Genomic DNA, 17,340 nt, shown 5'->3' on the forward strand with positions numbered 1-17,340 from the left:
GGTCCAAGATCTGGGCCTGACGGGGATTTCAACGGCAACCTTTCTGTCTTATACCTACCTAGAAACCCCCGGGACTTCAGTTTCCCAACAGTCCCTCCTTGCCGTGCTCGATTCTACTGCCTCGGAAAGATCAGCGTGCATATTGCATATTTTGCGTCCTTGCGACCTTCCTTCCCAGGCGTAATCACCCACGGCAGACGCTGTCATTCGGTAGACAGAACCGGTGGGAGATGACCTCGAAGACCTCACTGCACAGGCCCGATCACTAAGTGTGGATCCAATCAAACCGCCTCTGAGTGTAGGATACGCGTGCCGATCTCGGTTTGCAGCCTCAATCGCCAGCGGCGGGCGTCGTCCGAGACGAGGCCGACAGCGACAACGAGGCACGGTGTACCGTTTTCCGTAGTATTTGTAGCACTTCACACGCTCCATGTTGGATCGCAATTGGTCCAGATTGCTTATCTGCTCGCTCACGGCGGCGTGGCTTCGGACTTGCATAGAGAATTGCGCTGCGTAGAGTGTATACCTTTCCACTTGAGGAGATCACGCAATACCAACCGAGAAGGCGTGCTCACCACTGAGAACGGCGCAATCAGGTCTCAATTGGACCGCAATCATGCCATCAACGAAGAAACCCACGGCCGAGCTTTTTCATTAATCCAGATAGATATATCCAGGCTCCAACCAGCGGAGAACCGCACATGGCGGCCAGTGCCCTGCGGGGTTGATGTTTCAATTTGAGCGTCGATGAGCGAATCCTCTGGTTGGAGTTCTGGTCAGAGATTTCTCGTGCCGAATACCCTTGGTGTAGTATAAAGAGGGGTGTTCTCACAGCCTGGCATCTGGCCCAACTAGATTAGGGTCCAATATAGTCGTTCCCTGTAAAGAAGACAGTTTATCTCTCAAAATGGCGACCGCGTCTGCACCTACCACCCTCAAGGGGGCCGTGGGATCGTACAAGGACATCCAGACTGTGAGTTTCTCCAAGGAAAACGAATTGAAAGGCAACGAGAGGTTTGCGGCGGCAAGCTTCCCACACTATCTCCCTGTCTGGGATAATGAGAAAGGTGAACTGTAAGTGCTTGCCTGAGCCTGAACGATATGCGCGTGTTGCAGTGGCTTGGCCCCAGATAAGTCTAACCCATTCACTTTCCCTCGGGATTCAAACAGATATCCGCCTTTGGAACCCTTTGAGCATTACGAGCATGGAAAGGATGCCGACCCTTCGTTCAAGAACCTTTTGAAGGCCGGTAGCCACCTTGAGAACGTCACGGCGTCGATCGGTGCCGAGGTGACTGGTGTTCAACTCTCCCAGCTCGACGACAAAGGCAAAGATGAACTGGCTCTGTTGGTCGCCCAGAGGAAAGTCGTCGCTTTCCGAGACCAGGATTTTGCTTCTCTCCCTATCGAAAAGGCCTTGGAATTTGGACGGTACTTTGGAAGACTGCACATCCACCCTACCAGGCAAGCAATCTCACCCATTCCCTGTCCCCTTGCTGAACCAACAGTCTTGCTGACCTCCTGACAGTGGCGCTCCAGAGGGCTATCCTGAAGTCCACCTTGTCCACCGTGGTGCTGATGACAAGTCCTTCCTCGACTTCCTCACGAGCCGGACCAACTCGATCGCATGGCACAGCGATGTGACCTATGAACACCAGCCTCCTGGGACCACATTCTTGTATGCCCTGGACGTCCCCGACGCGGGTGGCGACACTCTGTTCTGCAACATGGTCAAGGCATATGAACGACTCTCTCCAGCTTTCCAGGAACGCCTGGCAGGTCTGCAGGCTGTCCATTCTGGCTATGAACAGGCCACTGCGGCCAAAAACCGGGGCAGCATCTACCGCCGTGCACCAGTCTCGTAAGTAACCTCGTGCTGGCTTGAGGAAATAGGCGATTGACAAGCAATAGTTCCATCCACCCCCTCGTGCGAACCCATCCGGCGACTGGCGAGAAGGCTCTGTATGTGAACCCTCAATTCACCAGATACATTGTCGGATTCAAGCAGGAAGAGAGCGATTATCTCCTAAAGTTCTTGTATGACCATATCGCCCTGAGCCAGGATATTCAGTGCCGTGTCAGATGGAGGCCAGGCACCGTGGTTGTTTGGGACAATCGTGTCACGACGCACTCTGCTCTGATCGACTGGCAGGATGGTCAACGACGACACATTGCGCGCATCACTCCGCAAGCAGAGCGCCCATATGAATAGAGACACCCAGTCGGGGGTGCAAACTGGTATGGACCTTTCTAGCCACACAACTAGAAACCTGACCGATCCTACTAGTCTTTAGCATAGCAATAGACACAGTCGTTTGCAATAATAAAATCGAGTTCACAAGAGAGTAGAAGATGTCTGTGATTGGCAACGCCATGGCGACTAGAATCACCTCCAGTTGTGACTGGGTCGCTCGAGATTCAGTCTGGTCACCAAAAGACCATGTTCACTATCCACTCCGTGCAGGACATTTTTGATGTTCTCATCCACTCCAGACGCCGAACAATGCCATCACACATGCATGAACCTATGAGAGTCTAATCTCCCTCGAGTCTGGCGACCACGGCGCTCATTTCGTCGTCACTGTAGATCCGAAATCCGTTCTCACGGGTGACACTGGCCAGTTGTACGTTCTTTGAATCCAGCTTCTCCTCCATAACCTGTTTCAGTGTCTTCAAAACCAGTGTCTCGGCTTCCTCCAAAGTCAGAGATCGGTGGTATTCTGATTGTAGCTCTGCTTGGGCTCCCTCGCTACCGGATCCGATGGCCTTTGCGTCGTAGCGGTAGAACGTGCCCGAGGGTTCTGCGTGATACCTGGACCAGTGAGCAACGAATATCCCAGATTGCGGAACGTCACTTACAGCTGCGGCCCTTGGTCCTCATCCCACCCCGCTATCAAGAGGGCAACACCAAATGGGCGACTCATTATTGATTCTTCTCCCTGTGCTCCTTCACCGAACCTCAACGCTAGATCGCAGATGGCTTGCGTACAGCTCTCGACTCCGAGTTTTTCGTTGAAGTTGAAGGCATGGTTTTGTGACTCCACGCGAGCATGTTCAATCATACTCCGTGCATCAGCCTGAAGACCCGACATAGCGCAGCCAACGTGTCTATCGATCTCCACAATCTTTTCTATGCTGGACGAGACGAGCAAGGGTGATGTAACGCGTTTTTCGACACCGAGAAGGACGCCATGTGATGTCGCAACCTGAAAGTCATAAGCAAGTGGTGAAGCGGTCAGGAGAGTATGTCCATACACCAATTGCTGTTGACCCGAGCTTGATAGCCTCTAACGAATATTCAACCTGGAATAGACGACCTTCTGGCGAGAAGGTGCTGCTTCTTGTTAGCCACGGGCTTCGTTGCAATAGCAAAATAGGCTCACTTGATCCCTCGGTCGTATTCTGATCGTGCTATAAACATGGCGAAAATGGGTCCAGATGATGGTTAATAAAGGGTCAGAATGTTCTCATGGGAGGAATCTGTACGTATGGTAGGTGAAAACCACAAGTTAGGATCGAAACAAGAAGGAAGAGTTTATGGTATTGTGGTGTGAACACTGAACAGGCAAGCTCTGGATGCGCAATCCTATCTTCAGCCTTCTCCAAAAAGTCCCTCCGCAGCCAAGCCCTAACGCAGCCTCGACGCGCCAGCGCATTGAACCATAGTGACCATCGAGGCACGCTTCGCACCCCAGAACCTCGCCCTCCAACAATCCCGTCTCAGCTGCTGCTGCTTGCGACTTATTGCCATACAACGATGACGGCCTGTAGAGATGACGTCCCTACATTACCGAAGCGCATCTGCAACTGACCGCCGAAGCGCCAGTCTATTGAACGGCCCCTCGCGCGTTAATCCCTCCAGAGCCAGAGACGACCGACCATTTACCCGCGATAATGGCTCCCCGGTGCTTCCAGATGGCTTCAGTGGACATGCTGAAGGAGTGCACAAGCCTTCAAAAAGTGAGAGTCGAGTGACTGGTCTCGAACAGAGACGGCGGGAGAAGACGACAGTCACAACAACCGAGACCTTTTATACGAGAAGGAGTCCGAAGAAAGACACGTCGAATATCGAAAGTCGGAAGGACAAACGGACGGTAGCAAGCCCTGTGCTCAAGCAGCAACCGCCAAATGAGGAGAATTGTAGGTATCCTTGGTGCTTTCAGCCTCTTCGCTCTCTGACAATCCTGCAGTAACATGGGCACCGTCGGTTTCTTTAGTTGCTCACTCTTCTGCTCCCTTAGCTACAAGGGTTACAGCACCACCTTTGTCCCGCAACGCTCCCTCAGATCTGGACCCCGTTCCTCTCGAGGCTATGTCGATGCAGGAGCAAGAGCGTGCATTATTGGACGATTTGCTCTATGTGTTTATGGGATTTGAGGGGCAATATGTTCGTTTCCACCACAACTACGATCCTGCGGAGGAGAAAGACCGCTTGAACGGGCCATCATTTCATCCACTTCCCGGTCTCGATCCCAGCCTGCGAGACTTGACAAGCTCCATGCTCTCGATGGCCACTCATCACTGCGCGATCGAGGCCTTTATCGAAGTCCAGAGTAGGGAAGAATTTGGCTCCGTCAACCACGCACTTTGTGCGGCCATCCGAAAGCTGCTGAAAGACTATCTCATCTTGATTGCACAGCTAGAAATGAAGGTCCTTACTGACCCGAAGTTCACATTACACCAAATGCACATTGCAGTAATCCCAACCGCACAATGTTTAGCCCAGCTGTACTCTCTTGCCCAAGAATTGTTGAAAAAGAACTCTTTGTTGGAAGAGGACATCGACGACTCGCTTCACGATTTCGACGCCGACAACATCATTGAGCGCCTGAAGGAAGGTGGTGATCTACTTCCGGGAAGCTTTGGCAAGAAACGATGTATAGGCGGTAATGTTCTGGGTCTCTTGACAACGCGGCTTTCCACGTTCTCTGGAGACCCGGCTGCTCGATCCATTCTGGAGATGCTGCTACGTGAAGCAAGCAGACCTTACATGGAGATGCTCAATGAGTGGTTGCATCACGGCGGCATCCACGATCCGCACTCGGAATTCTTGATCGGCGAAAGGGCTAGCATTAAACGAGAACGTCTCGACGAAGACTACACAGATGAGTACTGGGAAAAGCGTTATTACATTCGCGAAAAGGAAATTCCACCGCAGCTAGAATCCGTTCGAGATAAGGTCCTTCTCGCCGGAAAGTATCTCAATGTGGTCCGGGAGTGTGGCGGTGTCAACATCAGCAGCAAGATCGACGACATCCCGGCAACATTCGACGACCCGCGATTTCTCGACAATGTTAACAACGCCTATTCGTTTGCGAACAAGGAGCTGCTTCAATTGCTTCTCACAAAGAACTCACTCCGTAGCCGGTTACGGTCGATGAAACACTATTTTTTCCTTGACCGTGCGGAATTCTTTCTCTATTTTCTCGAACTTAGCGATTCAGAGCTTCGGAAGAAGAATCGAGATGTCAACGTTGGAAAACTCCAGTCTTTGCTAGACCTGGTCCTCCACCAGCCAGGCAGCATCGCGGTAGCGGATCCATTCAAGGAGGATGTGAAGGTGAAAATGAACTCGGTTGGGTTGACACAGTGGTTGATCAAGGTCGTCAATGTGCAAGGCATGGATCAGGATAATCCAGATTCCATGATGGACCCATACAAGACGCCGGCCACCGCCCAGGCTTCTGCAAGTGAAAAGTTCAAGGATGAGAAGAAAAAGGAGGAAGAGAAGGATATCATCGGGTTTGATGCACTAGAGCTTGACTACACAGTGCCGTTCCCCCTTTCTCTCATCATTAGTCGAAAAACTGTCTCACGATATCAACTCATCTTTCGGTACACATTGGCACTGCGTCACCTGGAAACCCAGCTGGTGGGTTGCTGGTCGACTCATACGAAGGAAAAAGCATGGATCCACAAGTCCTCTGACAAGAGATTTGAGTTGTGGAAGCGGCGGGTATGGACGTTACGTTCTCGAATGCTTGTGTTTGTTCAGCAAATGCTCTTCTTTGCAACTGCGGAAGTGATTGAACCGAACTGGCAGAAGCTCATGGTGAAGGTTGATGATGCTGAACGTGATGATTTCGAAGAGACCAGATCCGGACTCAATCCGAAAACAAAGCCTACGGTGGATGAATTGATGCAAGATCATGTCGACATGCTGGACTCGTGCATGAAGGATCTTGGATTGACGCAGGCGAGGCTGCTTCGTCTGCACGCAAAGCTCATGACCGGCTGTGGGATGTTCGCCTCATACGTTGAGCATGTCACCAAGTCAATTTATGAAGCGGATACGAGCATTCAATCCAAACCGCTTAAGCCTGGAGCCGTTCCACCTCCGGCTGCGCCCACAGATCCAGCACGAATGAAGAGGATAGAAGAATCTATCAGGAAGTACGAGGAGCACTTCAACAGACACTTGAAGATCTTGATTGATGCCCTCAATTGGTTTGCAACCACCGAGACTGTCTCTTTGCTCAGCCTCTGTGGAAGGCTGACGAATGCTGAGGTGCAGAAACGTGATGATTTGTTTCTTTGAGATGTGGTAGGAGAGAAAGGACTCTATATCGACTTGTCTCCATGTCAAGCAATGGGGATCTTCTGTATGAGACTTTGGCATTTGGGAGGCTTATGAGATTGATGAGAGTGCGTGTATGCACAACGGTAAAGACCATGAATGATACCCGCGGGACAACTGGCTGTTTTATCTGCAATTGCTTCGCTGTCTTTCTGCCTCACCATCAACATCAACATCTGTGACTGGAATCTCGCCAAGCTGGTGCGCATCTCATCCACAACAAGCATCACCTCGTTCATATTGGATGTTTGTTTCTTCCTCATTTCCCTAACTTCCCTCAACCCCTTCCATTGGTCTGTGACGGTGCTATGGCTTCGTTGACCCTGTCAATTGGGCCGCTGAAGCCCGACGCCTCAACCTTACAGGCGTGGTCTTCTCTAGGGCGGCCGCACGACAAGCAAGAGGTAGGATATGTGGCTCTGCTGCCCACGGGTGCCCTTTTGACAGGAAGACAGGAGAGCAGCAGCGAGGCGCAGGTGGTCCAACCGATCCAACTTGGCCTGTCCAGCCTCTCACGAAAGTTCTCCATGTCTGCGTATCTTTCGCCACGGCCGGTCGAGACCCGAGACGGCTCTCCGATTGTGACCTTCAATCAGAAACCCCTGGATGCCACATACCTCGTGCTGCTCGCCCTCAATGAGGAATGTCGCCGCATACGGCGAGGCTGTTTCTACCATCTGGCCCTGCGGCAGGATGTCTCCAAGGGCCATCCGTGTGACATGGTCTTCATCGACGAGCCCTGGGGCGAAAAGAGCGTGAAGGCATGGGACACTTCGAGATGGGACAAGCGGCTGAAGATATGTGCTGCGGGTACGAACATCTTTTGGTTTCACTCTGTTCATTCACACCAAGCTTTATTCACTGACCATTGTGCTGTTGACACCCAGCGAGAAAAATTCACCCTCACGAACAAGTGATACCTGTATGTTCGCGCGTACTTAAGTGTGACCTCTCGGAGGCAGCGAAGAGTATGACCACACAACCTCATTCCCTATATCTTTATATAAACGAGTCTAACATATCCGGGTGTCTAGCGTCGGGATGTGCCCATATGCACGCCAGCAATTCTGACCCAGCTATCGCTAACCACCCAGCGATCCGGACCTGGAGTCGCCCATTGATGGACACGTCGCGCGTTCTCATCCTCTACGCGCACCAGCACTCGACAGCCACGATTGCCCACCTCAACGCCGTGGAACATGCCTCGCAATGTACCACCTTCCCGACGCCCAACGACCTCTCCCTGACCACCCTCCCGAACTGGCAACAATCCACAACGGCCGTGTTCGGTCGACGGTCCAACTGCGACGCACCGACATCGAATGCCCAGCCGGTGTTGGCAGTCAAAGTGACCAACGCCGAGGTGGTGCTCGCGATGCTGTACATCTGGAACCGTGACCGCGTGGCCGTCCACCACAGTATTTATCCCAATGCCAAGAACAACAACGGCGACGTCGACGACGACGACGACGACGACCTCAAGCTCGACGTTATGGACCACTGGGAAACGGAATTTGGCTCCACTAAGGTCCTGTGGCAGGAGGTCGAGGACCGGATCGAGAACCACTCACTGGACACGCAAAAGGCCATGTTGGAATTCTGGCCCAAGGGTTGAACTGCGCAACAGTCATTGAATTTGCCACTTTCAGGCGTGAATTGTCCAGAAAGAATCTCAAAGTGTGTGCGGTGGATGGGTAACAGCCCTGTCCTGCTCAGAGGGAGAAGATAGGCGTGGGCGCCGCGAAAGGGATCCCACCCACGCGAGGATGCAAGGGTGCACTCATACAGTGGGTAGGAAAGCCTCCTGCCTGCAAAGGGCCTGGAGACAACGATATTCTTCACTCGTCGATATCGTTCTAGCTTTTCGAGAACCTGGAAACGACAAACGAGTCTTTGCGTCCGCACTAGTGCATTGAACTGGATCAAGACTTTTCACGTGCCTCATTCCTCGGCTTTCCATCTGGTGAATGTTCAATTGTTTGGATCCAATCACATCTCTATCACCTTGTTTTGTAGACACAGGGCTTAAGAACTCTGGCCTCTTCCTCGACCGTCATGTCACTGTCACCCACTCCGTGATCTGCCGCTGCTACACTGCCAGCACCAGGACGTCCTCGTCCCTTTAGCTTGACGTCCTCGATCTTCTGATATTCTCTACCATTCCATTTGAGCCCTTTGTATTTCCCGGCGGTCGGCACACCGGATTTGACGAACACCATGCTGACGAACATCTTGTTCGATTTGTCCACACTTCCTTCGCGCAAAAGGAATCCACGGCGGGTCATGACACTGACAAAGGCAGATATATCCGTTTCCTCTCCAGTAGCCTGAGTAGCCGTAGAGTCCTCCACGAAAAGTTCCCCCTGGACTTCATCATCACTACCTTCCACCCCTGTACCGCCGGTTTTCTTCTTGGCGTTCTGTTTCCTTCGCTTCTTTCCTACACTATTCTCCACGCTCTGCCCGGGTTGTCTTTTTGCCCTTCCAAAACGGGATTTGACTTCGCTCACCCAACACTCTCCCCTTCCATCTCCCCGAAGGATTCGCCATGCTTCTTCCACAAAGTTGATCCAATTCGTGCCCATGAGGCTGAGACAGAATACCGCAATATCCGCCTCACCATCTCTCAACGGCAAAGAGGAGATATCTGCTTTGGTGACCAAAGTGTTAGGAGTGTGGAGATCGAAGTTGTGAAATTTGAGTTTAAGGGCTTTAATAACGGATTGGGAACCGCGAGCGAGAGGAGCATCACCACAGCCCAGGTCGGCGATTGTGCAGGAACCTGTCTTACGACGAGGGAGTGGGGAGCTCTGTAGAGAGATCTTGAGGCTCTTGCCAGGCTGCTGCCTATTGGGCTCATGTGCTGTCGTGGATATTTGTCCTCTGGTTTTGATCGCGGAAATGTACCTGTCTACTGGGTTGACAGGCCACGAGTCTTTCACTTGCTGTGAAAATCCGGCATGGTACTCGGCGAAGAGGTCGGGAGAATTCGTGAAGAGAGTCATTGCGGCTGAGGAGGTGGTGGTATACAAGGTCTCGTTCAGGTGTCGGAAGCGGGCTGATGTGAGTTTGTTGCGCATTTTGGCTTGCAGAGGAGTCAGTCTCGCAGGTATTGGCGGTACAGGCGGAAGAGCTTTGCGTATGCTATCGCGTGGGATGGACCTCGAAGACGACACTTCCGCCTCGCCATCACCGTCCCTTCTGCCGTCATCCTCCGCTTTTTGCACTCGACCCGGCTGCACAGGCTGCTGTTGGCCATTGACCGTCGGGCGTATATTGTCCTTATTCTTCTTCCCGCGCCGCTTCGTATCTGTCACTGGGATGGTTTCTGCGCCAACCTTGTGTCGTTCAGCAGTTTGGTGACCATGTCTCTGAAGTTCCCCCTGCGTTATGCTGGCAGGTTTGGCCCCTGCACGCTGGTTCCATAGTTTCTCGAGCTCAGTCCCCGAGACTTTGGAGGCCTCATGATGATCGGGGAATGCGTTCTTTCTCTTTTTGGAGGCTGAAGTAAAAACCGAGGGAGATAGATGGGCGTCACTGGTTGAAGCGAGTTTTTCCTGGACGAGGGAAGTCGAGTCGACTGCCCAACCCGGAACCGCGAACATGATACGTAGGAGAACGGCGAGGCAGGGATTATGAGGAGGGGATTATGTCGAGGCGACGGTTAGGCATGCTGCAGGTCTCAGATGGATTTCAAGCCAGTGTCACGGTAATTTTGGCGCAGTGCAATTGACGGGGTGTTTGCCAAATAATGTGTTGAACTCTGCATGCCACCACAAAAATTTATCAGGGTACTTGGTCGTAGTCTGGTGTGTGTGTGGTACGTTCCCGCAGCCCCGGTAGCCACTCTGCCACTGCCTGTACCCATCGGCAAGTGCCTGGTCAGAGCCGCAGTTGCAGATTTGGGGGCGGGGCAGCAGGCCCCATTGGAGATGTTGTTATTGGCTTGGTCATTAGTTGATCCTACAGCCCAACGGCCACTTACGAAGAGCACTTCATCGACTCTTTTGGGCATTACGATACCTTACAAGCCACAAATTGCAGACATGCTCGTGCATAGGCAATAGTCAGGAGCATGGAGCCGGATTAGGCTCCTACCCCTCACGGCACAGAGCATAGGGAAGCTCAAAGACGTGCTCAATTACACATTAGAAAACAACCACTTGGTATGCTCCAGGAGAATAGGTTACAAATAATCACAGTAGCTACTATATAGGACAATATAAAGACCCTGCAGTCCAACGTGCCAGCGCTTGGCAAGCACGCGTGTACACAAATATCACGAAAAATCGCCCAACATCTGACCTGCGCCTATATCTCAGTTGAGAGGCATCATATGTGCGACTATTTACCGAACCTCACGCCGCAGCGTGAGAAGCAAGTGTAACCGATCCCCGAGGAGCCATGATTGGGGTGACCGCAGGGGTGCATTGCTTGTAGGTGCTCGGTAAGGCTCAGTAAAAGGGTCTTTGCAGGGGTGAACCGTACCTACCTAACTAGGTACTATAGGGATGGAGGTGTTGGTTTAAGTGACGATTTCGTGTGTGGGCGTGCCTAGGTAGGTTCTCACTTAGGTACCTCTGGATAGGATGCAGGACACCAGGGCACCACCTGCAGAGGCTCCATCACCCCCGCACTGCAGGTCTCATGAGACTCTTGCATCACGCCAAGAGCATATCTCGATGATGCCCGCTGAAGCCCTAATGAGGAGGGCGACAATTCCCTTCTTCCTTTACCCGTTCCTCGTGCCTCTCCTCTCCATCGATGAACAATTGTTTTTTTCTTCGTCCGCTTAACGTTCGCTTTACCTGCTCGCTACACCTGCAATCGGATTGCGATCTCGGCAGGACTTTCCAGGCTCACAAAACAAGGGTCTAGGCAGAAGTCCCGGAACCTCCCCCCTTTCTGACCGCATGGCGCTATACCTCCTCACAACAAGCCTTGTCGGCCTACGAACGATCCCTTTCTGCCCCGACAACAGCCAAAGACATAGCAGCCATACGGATTGTGCATAAATAGGTTAACCCCTTTCAGACTATAGCTCTCAAGCCCCACCAATGGTTCAACTCCCTCACCCTGATCACCCCACCGGGCGCTCTCTAGATACGAGTGGCTGATATCCAGTAGTTGTTGTGCCATTCTACCTACCAAAGAAAACCCCTCTTGATACACCCTGCCCGCAGCTCCACCACCAACCGTCGAACTCAAGTTTTGCGCCGGTTTTGAACCTGGCCCTTTCACTGCAGGGCGGCGACTTGACCTGGCACCTTTGGACGGTCGAAAAACGCCATCAATCCTGCATCAGGCAGCAGATCGGCCGGAAACGGCCCTTGTCTCAACTCCGATTTAATAATTCCTGGCTTAGCGATGTTTTGTGCGCACCACGTGTGAGCATGTGGTTGAAGATCGACAGGTGAAGATATGCAATAGGCTGTCTGTGGCAGGCTCATCAACCTCCCATCCCTGAAATGAATCTCCCAAACCGCCATCCTGCGAGGAACTACGGAGTGCACTCTAGTGGGGCAGAAGAGCAACGCACGTTGAGGGAGCCTCGAAGGTCGCGTGGCTAGCGTGGGCTTGTCTACCCTACTACCCTTCAGAGAACTGCGCGGAACGAACATGGTCTTTCCCCTTGATGCCCCGTCTAGGCGGAAACCACTGGGGGTGAACCGCCAACTCGTCGATCCATCGATCCATCGATCCATCTTCCAGTCGATTCTCCACGACCGACAGTTCATCAATGTGACCTGACTCGCAACATTGTAACACTCGAGGGTAACCATCGACGAGTTTGGCTACTGGAGCAATTACCAAGACGCCCATCAGAGCTAGAAGATCAACTTCCATTCACGACGGGGACCAGATGAAAAATACTGGTACTTTCACCGATACAAGGTGGTTCAAGGGTGGTTGGCTATCATCATATCTCGGTGGGGAGCTTATACAGGTAGCAGCAAAGAGACATTTTGGTGGTGCCAGCCGGTTTAGCTGCTGGTGGCTGCAGCTTGGGTCCTTGAAGAAAGCTCACCCCGAACTAGGAATGGAGGGAGACTCTACCCGGCCGTGTCGATCCAACAATGTCCTCCAATTCTCCGCCACAATTTTCCTTTACGGAAACGAAAGTGCTGCTAAGGACTTTTCCCATCGAGTACAAAGCTTCATTAGCACGGCTTTTTCGTCACAAATCAGCCCTATGCTTCTCCATCCTAACTTTTTTTTTCTCTCCTGTACAACGCTTACTGGTCAGTACCGACCCCTATGACTTTGCTTCTGCAAGCCGCCAACTTGTCTTACCCTCCCTGGTACCCTGCATCCTTGTCCTGGCCTCCTGTGAGGTACCAGAAGACCCCCTCGCCGGTTGTTCACAACATGCCCGGCTGATTTAGACCACCATACCTCTCTCGGGACTGTTACTATTTGTACGTACTGCAAGGGTGCCTTTCCCCTATTGTCTGCCGTACCACATGGCGGACCTTCTGTCGTTCTTCACGAACCCGCCAATCATCTGAGCCGCTCGTCGTCACTCTGCATATGCGCTTGCACCGATTGTCAGTATCACAACCTCCTCATGTTGTGGGTGCCCGGAAAGTCGACCACCGTGCCTCAGTGGAGACATCGGTCCTCGGCAGGTTCCCAGTGCGTCTAGGAATGATATTCCACGTCCCCGGCGTGTCTTCTTTCCTTCCCTCACCGCAATCGGGTCTAGCAGAATGCAATGAAACCGGCTTCCTTCTTTCAAGGGAAAAGTGTGCGCTATCGCAAAGGGTATGGAACAGCAGACTGGTTGCCCACACCTGATGCCAGTACCAATAGCTCAGCGGCGAGCAGTTCTCCGCAGTGCATATCCTGGCTTCTCGGAACTTCCCTCCCACTCTAAACTGTTTTGTTCCCAATGTGCGGTCCAGCCATTGTTTTGTTATCAGCCCGTTGCTGGCCACTTTGTAATTCGCAAGCTCCAAATTGTCCTCAATACCTGACATATCAACAGAATCGTCCTGATGCCTGACGATTAGAACTTCAATGTCTCCTACGCCGGAAGAAGAGGAAGTCTTTAATGTCAAGAGATCTGGCAGTGGGCCAGAGGAGGAGGAGGATGCAGCAATAGTCGACGCCACGCCGAAGCAGCCAACTAAGAAACGGACCAAGACTGGATGTCTCAGTGAGTTTGACCTCGTCTTCGGACACCACCTGCGAAGCACTCATACTGATATCCGTCTCTTCAACAAGCATGCCGTAAAAGACGGTAAGCTCGGTCCCTGATATCTCTATCCTCGGGACTGTGGTCATTGCCCTTTCATGGTCGATACAAGCTAACATACGTTTTCAGAATAAAATGTGGAGAAGAGAAGCCAGTAAGCCTCGTCCTCGTTTTCCATGCACTCATCGACGTATCCTGACTACGGATTTAGGTATGCAAGAACTGTATCAAATCGAAGCGCGAATGTGCAGGATATCAACCTGTGGCGAACAAAGAGCAGATCCTAGGACAGACCGATATATCCCAAGAAACTGGCGCTCATCTGTCGTTTCAAGATCACGATGTCTCAACTGCGTTCAACCAACGTTGGCAACCAGGACCGGAATACCTGGAAATGCCACATGACTTTGGTCAAACGAATCCCTCGCCCTATAATCAACTACCATTCAGCGCCAGCTACCATGCGATTCCATTCCCTCCGACCAACCTCTCTAATCACACGGGCATTCCGGTCATAGGTCCGGAATATGGATGGCAGGGTACGCAGCATCCACCAAACCTGCCTTATCATGGAATGGCGGAAACCTCAAGAGAAACTGTACCAGGGTTCACCTTCCCGGACAACCAGGCTGGAAGGACTTCGACGACCGTCTTCCCTCTCGACCCCCGATTGATGGATCAGCCGGCGACATGGGGTTTCAATCCTGCTTTGGCTCAACTTCAGTCACCGCAGTCAACACTCACCAGCAACCATATTATGGCCTCACAGCAGCCGATTCTGTCTCAATTCCAACAACGGCGTGCTCCACTGTCTTACCAGTACGACGTATCACCCCTACCTATAGAGGGTATGTAGGCCAATACAATTGTCATCCATCAAGCTCTTTTATACTCAGTGCTAAGCTCTTCGCAGAACATGTGGCTAGGCAACACAGTGCGCATGGTAGTACACATCAGCCGGGATTCATAAATACCGCATCCCATGGTCCTTCTGTGCTTCGGCGTCCTACATCTCAGATGAATGACGACGAGGACGACGACGATGACGACCCATTCGACGTTGAAATGGAAGATTCAAACCTCTCATATCAAGAAGCGGCAAACAATCTCACAGAGATGCTCGGTCGTGCTGGGCAGGTCGATGTACAGGCTTCGAAATTGTACATTCCCAGGAGGACTGAGTATCGAACCGTCGCGACGTACCGGCCGACTATAACACAATCCCCTCTTCACGATGAGAGAAACGAGCATATATTTTGCCATTTTGTTGAAATTACGAGCAATACTATATCAATTTTCGAGAGACATCACTACAGCCCTATTGCGGCCCCTGCGAGAACTCTCTGGAATTTCACAATGCCGGCTCTGGCGTTGTCGCATACCGCACTTGCGCATGCGATTCTGGCATTGGGGGCCCTTCATCTTGCGAAGCTGAATAACTCGTCAGAAAACCTCGCGATCAAGCATTTCACCTGTGCAGTGCGAAGGGTTGGGAGACTGCTGGGGTTACCGAAACGGCGGCACGAAATAGCAACTCTGGCTACAGTCCTGCTCCTTGGATACTACGAGGTCGTCTCTGGCGACCATTCACGGTGGAACCTTCATTTGTCAGGAGCTACGAGGCTCCTACAGGAGCATGACTTTGCCGGCTTGACCCGAACGACGAGACGCATGCGAACTGGTGCAAAGGCACGAATCAACCAGTGGACTGTTCAATTTGCGTTGACCGACGAAAACTATGCTCGTGTAGCTGGTATTCCTCTTACCCTGCTTGACGACGCTGACTGGGAGGTCGATCAGACACTCGTCTCCCGACTGACAGGCCTCCGCGTGAACTATGACCAACAATTCCAGCCAAGCTTCGCCTCGCGGCCTGCAATGCCGGACCTGAGCGAGAAAGATGTTGAAGATTTCAAGGCCAAACTGGACTTGAGGTGGTGGTACTGCAAGCAAGACGTTTTCCAGAGCATGGTATCCGGCGACCGGCCGCTTATGGCCTACCAGGAATGGATCTACTGCCCCCCTCGAGGTCAAATTGGACGGGCGGACAATCCATATGCGACCCTGGATCACTTGCTACTGGTCATGGCACGCCTAACTGATTTCGGAGGCAAAGATCGTCTGCGCAAGCAACGGGTGGTGGCTATGCAGGGAGGGCAATGGAGGCCCCCGAAATGGCTGTTTGGATCTCAAGGACAACCTGGTCCATCAGGACGGAAGGACGGTCCTGCTCATCCAAAGCAGGCTTCGGAATCACCTCCTGAGAAGGCTTCTGCAGCCACCAAGCTGGGCGCTGCTCCGGCCCAGGCTGGAGCAAGACCATCCCCAGCCCCCAGCGCCAACGAAGGGAGAGTGAGGCAGAGTAAACCCGGCTTACCGGGTGGTTCTGGTCCTGGACCGGGGGCTGGTCCTCCTATGCTTGGGATGCTCCCGCCTGCGACCGAGCCACTGCAGCTGGATTCTGCTTTTCGGTCTATGGACGCCAACATCAAAGACTCGGCGTTTGCGTTCAAAAGAGAGCGAAAGGAGAGCACGCCGCCTAGCAATCTCGAGGACGATACAGCCAAGGCACTTGCAGAGTACAACGAGATAGGCAAAGCCTTTGATACCTTCGCAGAAAACCTGGGCACAGACTTTGAGCCTCTCAAACAAACCGGGCCCCCGGTCGGTACGCCTTTTGGGCCAGCACTCATCTACAAAAATGGCGCAGTGGCGTGTATATGGGCATGCTACTACGTTGGGCGCATCTTATGGCAGCGCCTTCACCCCGAGATGCCGCCTGCAGCAGTGGTTGCTGCTGGCGTCACGGCGCACCTCACTCGGGAGTATACGCAGATGGTCGGCCAGATCTGCGCAGGGCTGTACTCAAGACAGCTCTATGGCCAGAGCGGAGCCCTGGACCCAAGCTTCGCAGGCTACCTCATGGAGAGTACCTTCTTCCTGTTGTTTGCAGCCATCCAGTTTACAGACGCTGTGCAGCGAGGGTGGACAATAAGCAAACTCAAAGACGTCGAACGCAGATGTGGATGGCGTACATCAGGCGCCATCGCTGGCGCTTGCGAGACTGCCTGGGAACGAATGGCGCAAGCAGGACGAGGCCCGCCCTACGAGCGAACTCTGGCTGCTCACGACGAGGACATCCGCATGAGCAAGACATCGGCAAAGTCATCTCCATCAAGTGGAGGACCTTCCGATGCCGCCGTCGAACAGCATGAGTCGGAATTCGTGAACCACGATCGCAGCCTCATTGATCGGTCCAGCTCGACCCGTGTGCATTGGGCTCTGGGCTTGCTTTCGGTCGAAGAAGATATCCAGAAAATGGCCCTGGAGGACAACTAGGTGTTGACATATCACATTGCTAGAGACTAGGGGCCGCCCTTGCCTCTCTGTCGAGACGTGCATGTGTGTGGTGGTTCGTGGTGGTTCTTGCTTCAATGCCACCTCCGTCTCTTCACATCATGGGAGTCCATCTCAATCCGACATTTACCTCTCTTTAATATCTCTATCTTTACCCTATTTTGCTGCATATCCTAGAACCTATTTTGCTGCATGTCCTAGAATCAGT

General features: G+C 52.6%; 6 protein-coding genes across 6 annotated transcripts; 4 read left to right on the top strand and 2 right to left on the bottom strand.

Annotated features, from left to right (window-relative positions):
• Positions 1 to 907: 907 nt before the first annotated feature.
• Positions 908 to 2,212, top strand: AYO21_01857 (hypothetical protein; the record flags this gene model as incomplete). Its single annotated transcript, XM_022651839.1, has 4 exons — positions 908 to 1,074; positions 1,171 to 1,431; positions 1,529 to 1,861; positions 1,912 to 2,212. The coding sequence occupies 4 exons, from the start codon at positions 908 to 910 to the stop codon at positions 2,210 to 2,212; spliced, it is 1,062 nt and encodes a 353-aa protein (XP_022515957.1).
• A 323-nt stretch (positions 2,213 to 2,535) lies between these two features.
• Positions 2,536 to 3,421, bottom strand: AYO21_01858 (proteasome subunit alpha type-5; the record flags this gene model as incomplete). Its single annotated transcript, XM_022651840.1, has 4 exons — positions 2,536 to 2,812; positions 2,860 to 3,206; positions 3,256 to 3,334; positions 3,384 to 3,421. The coding sequence occupies 4 exons, from the start codon at positions 3,419 to 3,421 to the stop codon at positions 2,536 to 2,538; spliced, it is 741 nt and encodes a 246-aa protein (XP_022515958.1).
• A 352-nt stretch (positions 3,422 to 3,773) lies between these two features.
• AYO21_01859 (hypothetical protein) lies at positions 3,774 to 6,538 on the top strand (the record flags this gene model as incomplete). Its single annotated transcript, XM_022651841.1, has 2 exons — positions 3,774 to 4,140; positions 4,257 to 6,538. 2 exons carry the CDS (start codon positions 3,774 to 3,776, stop codon positions 6,536 to 6,538), a joined length of 2,649 nt encoding a protein of 882 aa, XP_022515959.1.
• A 347-nt stretch (positions 6,539 to 6,885) lies between these two features.
• AYO21_01860 (hypothetical protein) lies at positions 6,886 to 8,192 on the top strand (the record flags this gene model as incomplete). Its single annotated transcript, XM_022651842.1, has 2 exons — positions 6,886 to 7,387; positions 7,612 to 8,192. The coding sequence occupies 2 exons, from the start codon at positions 6,886 to 6,888 to the stop codon at positions 8,190 to 8,192; spliced, it is 1,083 nt and encodes a 360-aa protein (XP_022515960.1).
• Positions 8,193 to 8,577: 385 nt separating this feature from the next.
• AYO21_01861 (hypothetical protein) lies at positions 8,578 to 10,182 on the bottom strand (the record flags this gene model as incomplete). Its single annotated transcript, XM_022651843.1, has 1 exon — positions 8,578 to 10,182. The coding sequence occupies one exon, from the start codon at positions 10,180 to 10,182 to the stop codon at positions 8,578 to 8,580; it is 1,605 nt and encodes a 534-aa protein (XP_022515961.1).
• A 3,415-nt stretch (positions 10,183 to 13,597) lies between these two features.
• Positions 13,598 to 17,114, top strand: AYO21_01862 (hypothetical protein; the record flags this gene model as incomplete). Its single annotated transcript, XM_022651844.1, has 3 exons — positions 13,598 to 13,820; positions 14,027 to 14,623; positions 14,689 to 17,114. 3 exons carry the CDS (start codon positions 13,598 to 13,600, stop codon positions 17,112 to 17,114), a joined length of 3,246 nt encoding a protein of 1,081 aa, XP_022515962.1.
• Between the last annotated feature and the right edge of the window lie 226 nt (positions 17,115 to 17,340).

This window comes from Fonsecaea monophora (assembly GCF_001642475.1).
Source record: "Fonsecaea monophora strain CBS 269.37 chromosome Unknown Scaff7, whole genome shotgun sequence".
NCBI lineage: Eukaryota > Fungi > Ascomycota > Eurotiomycetes > Chaetothyriales > Herpotrichiellaceae > Fonsecaea > Fonsecaea monophora.